The sequence below is a fragment of the Octopus sinensis genome, linkage group LG14 (genome assembly GCF_006345805.1).
Source record: "Octopus sinensis linkage group LG14, ASM634580v1, whole genome shotgun sequence".
Classification (NCBI taxonomy): domain Eukaryota; kingdom Metazoa; phylum Mollusca; class Cephalopoda; order Octopoda; family Octopodidae; genus Octopus; species Octopus sinensis.
This window is the reverse complement of record NC_043010.1, coordinates 8,114,264-8,130,809: the sequence shown is the minus strand read 5'-3', so window position 1 is coordinate 8,130,809 and position 16,546 is coordinate 8,114,264. Positions and strand designations below refer to the sequence as shown.

The 16,546-nt window shown below is 35.8% G+C and overlaps 1 protein-coding gene across 9 annotated transcripts in view; it reads left to right on the top strand.

The window, feature by feature from the left end:
* Positions 1–16,546, top strand: part of LOC115218741 (protocadherin gamma-C4) — a 454,793-nt gene that overhangs the window by 161,394 nt on the left and 276,853 nt on the right. For 6 of the 9 annotated variants that reach the window (XR_005001783.1, XM_036508597.1, XM_036508598.1 and 3 more), the window contains exon 2: positions 1,460–3,844. Coding sequence is in view for 6 of the 9 variants with exons in the window: in XM_036508597.1 (XP_036364490.1) it covers positions 1,523–3,844 (2,322 nt within the window). In the remaining 3 variants the exon portion in view is untranslated. Of the gene's footprint in view, positions 1–1,459; positions 3,845–16,546 lie in introns of those variants that run through there. The other 3 variants (XM_036508599.1, XM_036508594.1, XM_029788643.2) reach the window with 3 other exon arrangements.

Genomic DNA, 16,546 nt, shown 5'->3' with positions numbered 1-16,546 from the left:
TGGGACTGAACCCGGAACCATGTGGTTGGTAAGCAAGCTACTTACCACACAGCCACTCCTGCGCCTTTATATTCTGGGTTCAAGTCTTGCCGAGGTTGGTTTTTACACTTCATTCTATCAGGGACAATAAAATAAGTACCAGTCAAACACTGGGGGGGGGGGGTCAATCTAATTGATGCTATCCGGCGCCCAAATTTGTGCTTATGTCAGAAATCGATATTTCAGAAGATTAAAGATGGCTTTTGAGTGATTTTTACATTTTATCATTTAAAAGCCAGAAGATAAATGTTCAGGTGCCAAGACTTTCTTTATTTTGAGTAAAGATAATAAATTTGGCATCTGGAGAGTAGTGTGGGTGACCATCACCTTTTTAGCTCTTGAAGAGTTTGTGGGTGATTGGGCAGTGAGGAGGTGAGAGTGTGTGTGTATGTGTGTGTGTGTGTGTATGTGTGTGTGTGTGTGTGTGTGTGTGTGTGTTGTGTGTGTGGTGGGAGACAGGGAGGGCAGTAGTGATAACCTAGTGTAGTTCTTACAGATAATGTTCACCTAGAATTGCTGGAGGTTAATATTTCTGGGAAGGAAAGTAAAGGCAAAATATTTACTATTGGGTATGAAAAATGAGACTCAACAGAGCTGTTAGAAGGAAGAAGAGAAGTCTGAATTAGGTAGGTCTAAGTGTTGGGGTGGTGATATAATGTAAGCAAGTGTAGAAGAAAAGAGACTTGGAGTAAAGGTGAAGAAAGAGACACTGAAAGAGCTAGAGAGAAGAAGAAGAGGGAGATAGAAAGAGAGAGAGAAAGAGAAAGGACACTTTCTGACATTATCTTGTGTTCATGTCATGAATCTAGTTGTATCTATAATTCATTATGTCCTTAGAGGCTTCATGGTGCCACTTCTTTTACTGTTAAGCCAGTGAACTTGGAAAAAGTTATTTATTTGACATTTTTCAAAGACGAGATTAATATTTTAGTGTTTCTCTTGCAACCTTTTGTGGCTATCTTGAAAAAAATGTTAGAAAGATGAAAAAATATACACCAATCCAATTTCTATTAACAAGTCTCTTCGCTGGTCGTCTTTTTATAGGTTTTTTTTTTCTTTTCCTCTTTGCATGATTTCACTTGCTTAGATCTTATGAATGTTATGTGTGTGTGTATGCATGTATTTTATTTATTTTTTTTTTCATCAAATTTCAGCTCACTATTGCTATTGTGTGATGTATATATATATATTTTTTTTTATTATATTAAGGCAGCTAAAACCTATAAATTTAGTGTTGTTTAATTAAAATTCTTTTTGATAATGTTAGTACATTTCTTCCCTTCTTATTGTGAAAGAGCATTTTTCATTACCATATAAGTCATCTACAGTAAAGATATTTTCTCAAATGTATTACATATATATCAGCTTCTGAATTATTTTCTGTATGTGTAATTGTATGAATTTTCTTTTTCTTTTTCAGAGCTTATTAACCTTTCAACACTGAAACATCTTTCAATATTTTTGCTCTCACGTTTATGGAGATATGCGGATTACTGCTTGTTTGGTATTGTTTTATCTACATACATGCCTGTGTGTAGATTTTACATACCATGTTAAAGAAGGTAGCCAACCTGGTACTTATCTTGGGGATATTGGCGTTAACACACATTTGATGGAAACTGTATCTTTCAATGACCCCAGTTCGATACGATTCAGCCAACTACAAAAAGATATTACAGGCAGTTCTCAGTTATTCAATGTCTCTGAAAGAGGAAAATTGTACACTTCTCAACCGCTGGATGCTGAGTCTCTTTGTAAATACAATACTGAGTGTTTTAAAATGGTAGATATTGCAGTACGAAAAAGAAAATCTTTTATTAAGATATTAGAAATCAAAGTAATAATAGAAGACGTCAATGACCATCAGCCTCAGTTTCCTGTCAAACAAATCAATGTTCAGTTTGATGAAGGGGATGGGAAAGGAATGACTAAATCAATACCCAATGCTATTGATAGCGATGTTGGTATATTAAATTCTCAGATCACCTATGAGTTGAAAAATAGTGAGCATAACCCATTTAAGCTAGCTGTTTCTAAAAGAGCCGACGGATCATACTCTCTTGGAATTACTTTAGAAAATAAATTAGACAGAGAGAAAAAAGACACTTACATGTTACAAGTTATTGCCAAAGATGGTGGTTCTCCACCAAAAGAAGGTGTTTTGAATGTTCAAATAACAGTCAGCGACATCAATGATAACCAACCGGTTTTTGCCCAGAGTATATATTATGTTACTATTAATAATAGAACTCTAAAAAGGACACCAATTGTAATATTGTCTGCAAATGATTTAGATGCCAATAGAAATGGTAAAATTTCCTTTCACTTCAGTTCAAAAACATCCGATACTGCCAAATCTTATTTCAAATTGAATGAAAATACTGGTGAGATATTTTTAGATGAAAAATTCAAACAAGTGAAGAAAACTTACAAGTTGTTTATTGAAGCTAGAGACGGAGGAATCCCCCCTCTCAGTTCAATAGCAACTGTATTGGTAAATGTTATGGACAAACAAAATAATGCTCCTACAATAGATGTTAACTTTTCAGAGTTAACTGGAAATACAGCCATCATATCTGAGGAAACTGAAGTTGGCAGTTTTATTGCTTATGTCAAAGTTACTGACAATGACATAGGGAACAATGGCAAAGTAACTTGTAAATTATTTCATGAAAACCTACAATTAAAGGGCCTTGGTGAAAAAAGATATAAGGTAATAGTAAAAGCTACTGTTGATAGAGAAACTAAAAACAAACTAGATTTCGTAATTACTTGTGAAGATCACGGATCTCCGCCTTTAAAGACAGAAAAAAGATTTTTTATTAAAGTTATGGATGCAAATGATGTACAACCTCACTTTACTAAAGATACCTTTAAGTTTCTTACCTATGAAAATGAAAAAACTGATTTCCCCGTGGGATTCATCAATGCCACTGACCCAGATTTGGGTTCTGGAGGTCAACTGTCTTACTCATTATTAGGAAGTAATAAACGCATTCTCCCATTTCAAATCTCAAATTTTGGATTTATCTCAACTACTCAGCCATTAGACCATGAACAGCAGGAGGTGTATGAATTTAAAGTTTTAGTAAGAGACAATGGAACTCCTTCATTAAACAACACAGCAAAGGTTATAGTTGAAGTTATGGATGAAAATGACAATGCCCCTTACTTTATTTTTCCCAGTGTAGACCCTTTCAGCCTTGATGTTTACTACCAACCTCAAAGCAAAAATGACATTACAGTTCTGAGAGCTTCTGATAGAGACAGTCGTCAGAATGCTTTTCTGAGATATGAAATATTTGGAGGTAATGGTAGAATGTTATTTAAAGTTAATCCATACACTGGTGTTTTGTCCTTCTCACGAACAGTCTACCAAAATGATGCAGGAACGTATAATCTTGAGCTATCGGTCAAAGATAGTGGTACACCTGTTTTATCAGCAACAACTACCTTATCCTTGACATTATCTGTTAGTAATACCACATCCAAGCTGTTGACAGCAGTGCATTTGCAATCAGATGCCAAAATACATATCAACCTCTTTATCATAATCATAGTGGCAGCAGTGACAGTATCTGTTTTGTTAGTTATTTCAATAACGGTGTGCATTGTTAGGAGAAGCAACCAACGAAATGCCATTCATCGGACAGTTTTAGAACCATCAAACAATCTTATGGATGAAAACAGACAAACTGAATATTTATGTGCTAAACAAATGTCCTCCAAGCAGGAGTCAAGTCAAAGCAGGACACAATCAATCATAGAAATTCATAGCCAAACGCTGAAGAAGGGGACACATCAGGTGAGTTAGTTAGTTAATTTCTTTTTTTTTTTGACCTTTTCAAAAAAAAAATGAAATCTTTTAATTTGAAGACCTATTAATATTACGGATTACATTTTATTTCTTACCTACAATGGAAACATTTATATGCATTTTTTTTTGTTGAAATTAAGTATGGATGCAAGCACAAATAACACAGGGAAAAATAGTAATTTCTGACAAGCTTGTGTATGGTAGGATTTATAGGTTCAAGCCCATTGCATGCAAATGCTCGGATTGACAAATGTAAGTCAAAGTTTTCTACATAAAACTGTAGAAGTCTGTCATGCACACATACACACATCTGTGTATATATGTATATATAATATATAATATATATATATATTTAACAATGACCATTATGTAACTATATCACTGCCACCCTTTCATTTCTAATATTCACTTCTCTGTCAACCGCTTCATATTGATTCTACTCAATTTCCTTATCAACAACCATCATACAACTGTTTATCTCCCTCATCCCCCCTCTCTCTCTCTAGTCCCCTACTGCTTTAGTTACCTTCCATTTGTCTTTCTTTTATCCCTTTCTTTCTCTGGCTTTCTTTCTATCCAGTAGTGTGTGAAAAAAAAAAAAAAAAAAAAAAAAAAAAAAACAAAAACAAATGAATGAAATAATGCCTTTTTAGTGACAACCTCTCAGACACCAATAAATGAGAGAAGGAAGACAACATATTGTAGAAAGAACTCTTTATTCTTGCCCGGAATAACCCAACCCCCTCTGGTACTGATGCCAAAAAGTGCACCCATTTTCACAAAATGGTTGGTTGGTGGAAGTCCCTAACTATAGAAACATATGGGATAAAAATAATGTAAAAGTGCAGCAGAGTTGCTAACTTGTCTAAGAGTAGTAATTTCAAGTAAAATCTGACTTGGACGGTAACAAACTGACTAATTCATGCAGCATGTTTAAGCAGACATAAAATTATGATGAGAATTATAAATTTTTAAAACAGGCGGAGTGGCTGTGTGGTAAGTAGCTTGCTAACCAACCACATGGTTGCGGGTTCAGTCCCACTGCGTGGCATCTTGGGCAAGTGTCTTCTGCTATAGGCCCGGGCCGACCAATGCCTTGAGAGTGGATTTGGTTGACGGAAACTGAAAGAAGCCTGTCGTATATATGTATATATATGCATATGTGTGTGTCTGTGTTTGTCCCCCTAGCATTGCTTGACAACCAATGCTGGTGTGTTTACATCCCCGTCACTTAGCGGTTCGGCAAAAGAGACCGATAGAATAAGTCCCGGGCTCGACTAAAGGCAGTGCTCCAGCATGGCCGCAGTCAAATGACTGAAACAAGTAAAAGAGTAAAAGAGTAAAGAGAGTAAAAAGAGTTTTTTTTCATACCAAACAAGATTAGTCTGGACTACTAAAAAGGAAAAGAACAGGCCTACAAATCCACAAGATGTTTACCAACAGAAAGCTTAAAGAATTGAATATTGTAGTCCGGAGAAAAAGTAGATGATAGTAGGGAGTTCCATAGAGTAGCAGTTCAGAGAAAGAAGTTCATCATCATCATCATCATCATCATCATCATTTAGCGTCCGCTTTCCATGCTAGCATGGGTTGGACGGTTCAACTGGGGTCTGGGAAGCCAGAAGGCTGCGCCAGGCCCAGTCTGATCTGGCAGTGTTTCTACAGCTGGATGCTCTTCCTAATGCCAACCACTCCGAGAGTGTAGTGGGTGCTTTTTATGTGCCTCCTGCACAGGTGCCAGACGAGGCTGGCAAACAGCCACGATCGGATGGTGCTTTTTACGTGCCATTAAAATAAAAAGACTTATGATTAACTGGAAATTCAACAGAGAAACAATGATGAAATAGGTCTTCACATTGTATCTGTCTACCAAATTCCACTTTCCTTGTAACTGTACAACATTTCTGAAACAGGAACAAATCCTTTCTCAAACTTCATTTCGCAGTCTCAAAAAAGAGGAAGGACACCGTTGGATATTGAGCCTTAGCTTGTGAAGATGTATGATAAGATGAGCACATCTGCAATATCTTTCATCAGCATAGGTCTATTCAGCCAGGTCCACCATTGTCTTTTCTTAAGGTGGCGAGCTGGCAGAAACATTAGCACGCCGGGCGAAATGCGTAGCCGTATTTCGTCTGCCATTATGTTCTGAGTTCAAATTCCGCCGAGGTCGACTTTGCTTTTCATCCTTTCAGGGTCGATTAAATAAGTACCAGTTACGCACTGGGGTCGATATAATCGACTTAATCTGTTTGTCTGTCCTTGTTTGTCCTCTCTGTGTTTAGCCCCTTGTGGGTAGTACAGAAATAAGTATTTCATCTGCCGTTACGTTCTGAGTTCAAATTCTGCCAAGGTTGACTTTGCCTTTCATCCTTCCAGGGTCGATAAATTAAGTACCAGTTATGCAGTGGAGTCGATATAATCGACTTAATCTGTTTGTCTGTCCTTGTTTGTCCTCTCTATGTTTAGCCCCTTGTGGGTAATAAAGAAATAGGTCTATTCAGTCAGGCTTCACCAGGGACTAAACAATAACAATAACACAATAACAGCAGTAGTTAAGGTGCATGGCTTAGTGGCTAGAGTAACTGGCTCACGATTGTAAGGTCATGATTTCAATTCCCAGCGATGCATTATGTCCTTGAGCAAGACACTTTATTTCATGTTGCTCCAGTTCACTCAGCTGGCAAAAATGAGTTGTACCCATAATTCAAAGGGCCGGCCTTGTCACTTTCTGTATCAGGCTGAGTGCTACATTAAGGGCACATGTGTCTGTGGAGTACTCAGCCACTTGCATGTTAATTTCATGAACAGGTTGTTCCGTTGATCGAAGCAACTGGAACTCTAGTTGTCATAACTGATGGAGTGCTAACAACAGTAGAGGCAGCTATAATATCAGAAAGAATCTTTACACAGTTCTCTTTATATGCTAGAAATAGCAACCAAATCACTTTCAAATTACTCTGTTAATCTTAAATAAATGTAATGGAAGATATTGTTCCGAATAGCAAAAAAGGTCATGCTGGCCACAGTTGGAACAGCTTTTAGTACAAGTCTGCTTAATTAGGTGTAACCTACAGCAGCAATTAAATTCCATTCACAAGGCACTGTTCAACCCTTGGCTATGAGAGGAGAAGCTTTGCTAAGATACCATTCTGTGGAACCAAATGCAGAATTGAATGATTGCTATTTTAATGATATGGGTAATATTGCTTCAGGTGAATGATTATGTCGGTGGTTATAAGTTTCCAATGGGCTAACCACAAGTTCACTGAGTTTCTGATGGCAAAAGTATCTGTAATTGCAGAATAAATATTTCAAGGGACTTTTTTTTTGCTAAGTACAGGTTTTTGATGTTTAAACACCATATCCTTGTTCAATACACAGAGGGGAATATTATATACACCAATATACCATCATCACTTAATGTTTGCTCTCTATGCTGGCATGAGTTATCATCATCATCATCGTCATCATCATCATCGTTTAACGTGTTTTCCATGCTGGCATGGGTTGGACGGTTCATCTGGGGTCTGGGAGCTAGGAGGCTGCACCAGGCTCCAGTCTGATCTGGCAGTGTTTCTACAGCTGGATGCCCTTCCTAACGGCTACCATGTGTATGTATGTGTATATATATAGGTGCAGACATGACTGCGAACCACATGGTTTGGGGCTCAGTCTCACTCAGTGCTATCTCAAACAAGTGGCTTCTGCTATAGTCTCTAGTAGTACACACACATACACACACACACACACGTGCACACATGCATGCATGATGGCTATTGTTAAAGATACTGAATACCTAGACAGTAAGAGCAAAGGGGATTTAAGTACAACATTTAAGCATCAACAAGAGCATTTTTGAATTCAGAATTCCCTAAGGAGCATGGCAATGGGGAAAGAGTTTAGGGTAAAGTGATGGACGAGTGAGTAGTGAAACAGAGACAGAGAGAGAGTGGGGGGAAAGAGAGAGAGAGTGATGGATAGCAATGAAGAGGGTATGGAAATGAAGAAGAGAGAGTGAGAGGGTGTGAGATTGATGGATGGGAACTAAATAAAGATTGAAAACAGTAATAATATACACATACATACACATGGTTGGCGTTAGGAAGGGCATCCAGCTGTAGAAACACTGCCAGATCAGACTGGATCCTGGTGCAGCCTCCTAGCTCCCAGACCCCAGATGAACCGTCCAACCCATGCCAGCATGGAAAACAGACGTTAACAAAAATATTTGGTCGCTGGGAAACATAAGGGGCAGTAGGGGCCAAAATACTGATAGTAGATATAACTTCTCAACTTCTATCAACACTTTCATCGGAAATTTTACATCCGTTTTCCCATGCTTACAACAGTTCCGCAGATCTCTGGCACAATGTTGTACCAGTTGTCATGGTCTTTTGTCCTTCAAGAGAGCCAGCCTCTTGAGAACCAGTTCTCATTATATCTTCCTGTCTTCCTTGGGGTCTGTCTTATGTCGGTGATGTCCATTTGGAACACTCAGCACTTCTTTAAATAAATGACAACTTCTGTAGGCATCATATAATTGTACAAACCTTTTTCTTGCTCAGTAAGTCTGATTCCTTTTGCATCCAGTCTCTCCGTCAGCTCAACTGTGCTTCATCATACATGCACACCAACAATACACATCCAATAAATCGTGTTCCTCAAAGTTTTTCCAACAAACCTTTGCAAGTTTTCTACATTTCAATCCCTTCTTTTCTTAATAAATTTAGCATCATGCTTTATAGACAAACAGTATAAAATCTGCTCTTCCCTCTGACAAAGAAACCCTTTGTTGTCAGCAGAAGTGAAAGTTTCCAGGCAGTTCTTATTATGCTTTTGAAATGCTCACCTCCACTATATATATATATATATATCACCGTGATCACCGTGACCGACCAGGCTATCAGATGTTGCTACACATCGCTGGTTTCAATGCGCTTCGCATTGTTTTAGCCTTCAAATGACGCCACCCCGCTGGCCAAGCGAGCAGGTCAACAGAAGAAAGAGTGAGAGAAAGTTGGAACGAAAGAGTACAGTAGGGATCGCCACCACCCCCTGCTGGAGCCTCGTGGTGCTTTAAGTGTTTTCGCTCAATAAACACTTGAAAACGCGATCCTACGACCACAAGTCCGCTGCCCTAACCACTGGGCCATTGCACCTCCACACTGTATATATATGTCTGTATGTGGGCTAATGGTTATAGTGTTGCACTCATGATCACAAAATCGTGATTTTGATTCCTGCACTGGGCAGTGCATTGTGTTGCCGAGCAAAACACTTTATTTCGCAATGGCTCAGAGAAAACATCTGATGTGTTGCACTCAATACACCTGCACAGGATATGCTGATTTGATGGAGGGGGTAAACTAATGAACAGCACAAACATTTAGTTATTATGATCAATCAAATCAACTGTGCAGGTTGTTCAGCAAGAAATTGTGAACCCTCATTTGTTGTCTAAGACAGGAGTGTGCATCACCACCATATATATATATATATATATATATATATATATATATACATATATATATAAGTAGTAACAGAAAGGAGGAATTTCGATTATCCCCACGTGGTGAGTTGTAATGTATATAAGAAATAAGAAATTAAAAAAGGGAAAATACGCACGCTTAGTTTTAAAAATTATATTAAAACAATGTAAAGTGTGCGTATTTTCCCTTTCTCAATTTCTTATATATATATATATATATATATATAAAAAAACACAAATATATATACATATAATACATATATATATATATATACATATATATATATATATACATATACATATATATATATATACATATATATATATATACACATATATATACACACATATATATATACATATATATACATATACATACATATATATATACATATATATACATATCATATATATATATATATATATATAGATATATATATATACATACATATATATACATATATATACACATATATATATACATATATATATATATATATATCTATATATATATATATATATATATATATATATATATATATAATATATATATATATATATATCAATACACACACACACACACACACACATATAATCAGGAAATGAAGTGACGAAGGAATAACTGATTATCTTATGAACTTCATTAGCTTACAACTGTTTCTGCGATAAGATGCAGTGAACTCATAGTAGAGTGACTTAGTAACACCATAAAACTTCAGTGGAGTCTCAAATATGATGTGCAAATTATTTGGGTAAATAATTCCACTGCATCTTTTAGCAGAAACAGCTGTAAACGAATGAAGTTCATAAGATAAATCATTTATTCCTTTGCCATTACAGTTTCTTATTACCATTCTGTTCTTGACTCGGGTTTCATTCAAAAGCATATGTACTATGAGTCCTACAACAGGTTATTAGTCTAGCAATGCCTAAGCATTTTATATATGTATATATATATATATATGTATGGAGAGTTTACGAAAAAAACAAAAGATGAAGACAGGTGGTTTACAAAACAAACAGATGTATTAGTATAACGCTCAGGAATAGAAAAAGTCTTTTACGTTTCGAGCCTTTCTACAGAAAGGAACACAGAAAAAACAAGGAGAGAAAAAATTGTGTGTAGTGGCTAATGATCTATCATGGCGACTCATAATAATAATAATAATGTTCGTCCTTCGGGTTCGAAGATGACCATTGACATCATTTGGTGGAATTGCTGCTGTGAGACCGGAGGTGGCTGGTGAGGCCAATCCGGGCAAGAAAGCCCCTCCCACTGGTGGGGCAAAAGTGGGTAGGGGCTGTGCTATTGGTGCAGGTGGCTCTGGCTTTCCGCATCTGGCATTTCTGTTCTGCTGACTGAATCCGTCTCTCCTCGGCTGTCTTTGCTCCTGTGGTGATTACGCTGCGCCAGGATGAGCGGTCGGCAGCAAGTGTCTCCCAAGTCTCTGTGCCGATGGAGAAGTCTTTGAGAGAGACTTTGAGTATATATGGACACATACACAGATGCAGAGAGACAGACAAACAGACACTCACATACGCATACATATATATGTACACATGTACATATGCATACAGATATATATTATATATATGTGTGCATATATGTATGAGTATTTTTTCAACCAAGTTTCACTCTTTCCGTCAGACGTACAGTGAATGAATGACTGACCAACTGGAAACCAGTAATCAGTGACTCTATTATTCATAAAATGTGATATATAGTATAATAATTTAAATAAATAACTCCATGCAGGTAATTGGCTAATTATATGTATTTGTGTTTGCCTTCATGCTTAATTGAAATGAAAATATGCAGGTATTTTTGCTGAGTGATAGGTTTCTCTTTAAATAAAATTACAAGAATGTATTTATAGTATCAAAAAAAAAAAGATAAAAATTCTGTAAAATATGTCAAAGTTTTAAATGACTTTAAATTCACGTGAACAAATTTCTGGTGGTGTTGGGGGGGGGGGAGATTTCATTTTTGAAACCAAGATGATTATTGCATCAAAGTTTCATTAATATCAGCTTCAGCAAATAGACTATAAAATATAGTTAACTTATATATCAACATATAATAAGAAATTAAAAGAAAAAAGAAGAAAAAAACAGCAAAAAGAAAACACAAAAAAACAAACAAAAACAATTGTGTTGAATAGAAAATAGAAATTCTCAGTTCTTAGCAAAATGTACTTTAATGATCTTTTTTTTTTTTTTTCCCCAACACAATTTCCCTTTTCAATTAATCTTATTCTTAGTCTTTGATCACTTAGCATACAGTATTCTTTTAAATTCTTTCTACTTCAGTTATTGTTCTTTTATTTTGCTTATTCATTTCATTTCTCCCCCTCCACACACCAGAGTCATTCTCTTTCCCCCATACTCACTTTGCTAATACCCAGCTTCTTTCGTACAAGCAATACATCATGTCTTTAAATGCAAACTGTCATTTTAGCTCTTTTTAACTCAATTTAACTTACTGAACTTTACATTATAGATAACTCCTGTTTCTTTTATATATCTTTGTCATCATTAAAGCTCTCCTCTATTTTATGTGCTACATCATATGATACTTCTATCACACATATATTATATAGCGCCTTTGGCATTAATAACTTTTTCCTTCTCTTTCATAATTTATTATGTTAGTCTTTATTCTATTTCAAAATTAATACCAGCAAGCTTAAACAATGTTAAGACGATTCCTTTTAGTCTTCATCAAGACTTTAGCTTATTGATTCTAAAATTGTGTTATCACAGAACATTTTGGTAAGATAAAAAGATTGATTTTTTTTATCTTATAATTATTTTCTATGAAAAATGTTCTACCACTTATCTCATCAAATTTAGTATCAGAATCTTTTATAATAAGGATATCTATACTTCATTTATATAGTAACTACATAACAGACAAATTTTGTTATTCTTTTTCTAAAACCAGGAAGCCCAGTAATACTATATTAAGGTGATTACAACTTTTATTCCAAAGACACAACTGTTCAGCAGGATAGTTTCGTAAACCGTTTTTGTCTTGTTTTACTGACTCATATAAGACATATTTTATGAAAAGTATAGGCTTTTACTTCTTTCAGACATTTGACTGATGTCATGCTGGAGCACCGCCTTAACCCTTTAGCATTCAGATTACTCTGTCAAATGTAAAGCCTGTTTAATCACATTGTTTTAAATCAATTGCACAGCATCTTGTAGCTCTGAGATTTTGATGATGTCCCTGTTTATTTTTAGAATGACTTTGTAGGGTAGGTGTGAGAGGTCAGAGCTGGCTGGTTTGAGCATAAAACAGTCAGACAATTTTGGCCTTATATGGCCGGTTTAAACACTAAAGGGTTAAAGGGTTTAGTTGAAGGAATCATCACCAGTACTTGTTTCTACGTCTGATACTTATTCTGTTGGTCTTTTTGGGGACATAAGCAAACCAACATTAGTTGTCAAGTGGTGGAGGGGACAAACATGAAGGGAACAAAAGGTGGGGGACCTGGCAGAAACGTTAGCACGCTGGGCGAAATGCTTAGCAGTATTTCATCTGCCGCTACGTTCTGAGTTCAAATTCCGCCGAGGTCGACTTTGCCTTTCATCCTTTCAGGGTCGATTAAATAAGTACCAGTTATGCACTGGGGTCGATATAATCGACTTAATCCGTTTGTCTATCCTTGTTTGTCCCCCTCTATGTTTAGCCCCTTGTGGGTAGTAAAGAAATAGGAGGGGACAAACATGAAGGTACACACTCATGCACATATATATGATGGTTTCAACACGGTTTCCTATTTCTTTATTGCCCACAAGGGGCTAAACATAGAGGGGACAATCAAGGACAGACAAAGGAATTAAGTCGATTACATCGACCCCAGTGTGTAACTGGTATTTAATTTATCCACCTCGAAAGGATGAAGGGCAAAGTCGACCCTGGCAGAATTTGAACTCAGAATGTAACAGCAGACGAAATACATCTAAGCATTTCACCCGGCGTGCTAACGATTCTGCCAGCTCGCGGCCTTTCAGCACAGTTTCCATCTACTAAATTCTCTCACTAGGGATTCATCAGCCTAGGGCTATAGCAGAAGACACTTGCCCAAGACGCAATTTAGTGGGACTGAACTTGTAACCATGTGGTTACAAAGCAAGGTTCTTAACTACACAACCATGCCCACAAAAAAGAAAAAGCCAGTTGTCGCAATTAAGTATGGCTTCATAGCGTTTACTATGTTTACAGTGATTGTTTTAAGTATTTATACTCTCATGAGCAGATGTGGACATCATCTTGGCTCCACGCCTTCAATCTTGAACCAATAGAATATCAAGGATGTGACAATCGGAGGGAGAGAGGGATACTGCACCAATACCCAGCTGGTACTCATAACAGCCAAGTAGACTGCTAGCATAAAGTGAAGCACTTTACTCAAAGGGGCAATACACTAGTCAGTCCAGAAATTGAACTCATGACCTTATGCTCACAAGCTGAAAACCATAACCATTACCTCATGCACTTCTACAGCCAACAAAAAGTGCTTTCAATAAATTACAAATGTATGGAAGGCAGAATTATTAACACACGGGAAAAATACTTATTGGTATTTCATCCATCTTTATGTTCTTAGTTCAAATTCTGCTGAGGTTGACTTTGCCTTTCATCCTGTCAAGTTTGATCAAATAAGTACCAGTTAAACACTGGGGTTGAAATATTCGACCTACCCCCCCAAAAAAAAAAATTGCTGGCCTTGTGCTAAAATTTAAAACCAGTTAATTACAAGCAAAGGGAAAAATTTTGAAGATTTTTGAAGTCTTATGTACAAGATTCTTGGTAGCTTTTGAAACCCAGTTCATATCAACGTCCATGACAATTAAAATGACATGGTTTCAATATTATAATATAGGTGCAGGAGTGGCTGTGTGGTAAGTAGCTTGATAACCAACCATATGGTTCCGGGTTCAGTCCCACTGCGTGGCATCTTGGGCAAGTGTCTTCTGCTATAGCCCCGGGCCGACCAATCCTTGTGAGTGGATTTGGTAGACGGAAACTGAAAGAAGCCTGTCGTATATATGTATATATATATATATGTATGTGTGTGTGTGTTTGTGTGTCTGTGTTTGTCCCTCTAGCATAGCTTGACAACCGATGCTGGTGTGTTTACGTCCCCGTCACTTAGCGGTTCAGCAAAAGAGACCGATAGAATAAGTACTGGGCTTACAAAAAGAATAAGTCCCGGGGTCGAGTTGCTTGACTAAAAGGCGGTGCTCCAGCATGGCCACAGTCACGTGACTGAAACAAGTAAAAAAAAAAAAAAAAAAAAAATTATAAGGTGTACAAGCAATCAAATATTTGAAAACTATGAGTTAAACTGATGCCGTTTCTCAAAAATTGATATCTACTATGAATATTTAAAGTTTTTATTAATAGCCAATAATTTGAAGTCGTAGTTTTAACTTTGTTATTTCTTTAAACCAGTGATTTTCATGAGTATGATTTATTAAAAAGTTGCTTTTAGGCATACACACCTCCAAAAAGATTGATTCCTAAGCTTAAAAGCAGAATTAGATTTATCACATTAGAAGTGTAACTGTGGATAATAGGACACATGTGATATATTTGACTTCTGGGTATTTTGAATCAGTACTTGTGTATTATTATTATTATTATCATTAATATTATTATTATTACTATTATTATTATTATTATTATTATTATTATTATTATTATTATTATCATTAATATTATTATTATTATTTATCATAAATTATTATTATTATTATTATTATTATTATCATTATTATTATCATTAATATTATTATTATTATTATTATCATTAATATATTTATTATTATTATTATTATTATTATTATTATTATTATTATTATTATTATTGTTATTATTATTATTATTATTATTACTTTTTTTTTTATTTAATGTCTGAATGCTTCGTCTTCGTCACTGATATGGCTGCTGTCACTGTCACCATCCATATAGTTTTATAGGTTTTTATTCGTGCAAAATTTCTCCACATCTCTCACAAATTCACACTACGCCGCTCTTATCTGTTATAATTTTTGCTATTCTATTTTCTTTCTTTTTTATTATTTTGTAACTATTTAAATTTTATCATATATTATAATACTGGTGGTCATAACAGCATGGAATTCCATGCATGTGAGAACTAGTACCAAAAGAAGTGTTAGATGAATAGATAGATAAATTGACAGATTGATAGATAAATAGACAGAAAGACAGAGGGGTAGGCAGGCAGATAGACAGACAGACAGATAGATAGAAATGGACACAAATAGATAAATAGCTAGACACACAGATAGGTAGATAGACAGATAGACAGATAGACAGTTAGATAGGTATGTTTCTTTATTAGCCATACAGGGCTGAACACAGAGGGGACAAATTACAAAGCAGAGCTTTTCTTTTTGGGGAGGAAAAAAACAAAGATAGATAGATAGATGGATAGATAGATATATAGATATGTTTCTTTATTGGCCACACAGGGCTAGATAGATAGATAAATGGACTGACTGATATGATAGACAGATAGACATATAGAGAGTTAGATGGATGAATAGATGATTCGATAGATTGATGGACTGATGGATAAATTGAGATAAAATGTTAGAGGGATGGATAGATAAACAAAGAGATATTCACAGATAGATAGACAGATAGATAGATAGATAGATAGATAGATAGATAGATAGATAGATAGAATGATAGAGAGATAGATAGATAGATAGATAGATAGATAGATAGATAGATAGAATGATAGATAGATAGATATGTTTCTTTATTAGCCACACAGGGCTGCACACAGATAGAACAAATTACAAGGTAGAGCTTTTCTTTTGAAGGTTTAAAAAAAAAAAAAAAAAAAAAAAAAAAAAAAAAAAAGGAAAGGGGAGTTTCGATCAAAAGGGATCGTAAAAGGAGAGAAAGAGGACAAAAAAAAAGGGGGGGGGTTAAAAAAAAAAAAAAAAAAAGGGGGGAGAGGAAAAAAATTGATCAATAGGGATCGTTATCACAGAAATGTCAATATGAAGTGTAAAGGGGAGGACAGGTGAGGTTTACCCGTGGAAAGAAAAGCCTACGGAAAAGACCACGGTAACCTCGGTCAATGAAGTCACATTTATATTTCTTTTTTTTTTTTTTTTTTGCAAATAAGCAACTCTCTGTTTTCGATTTC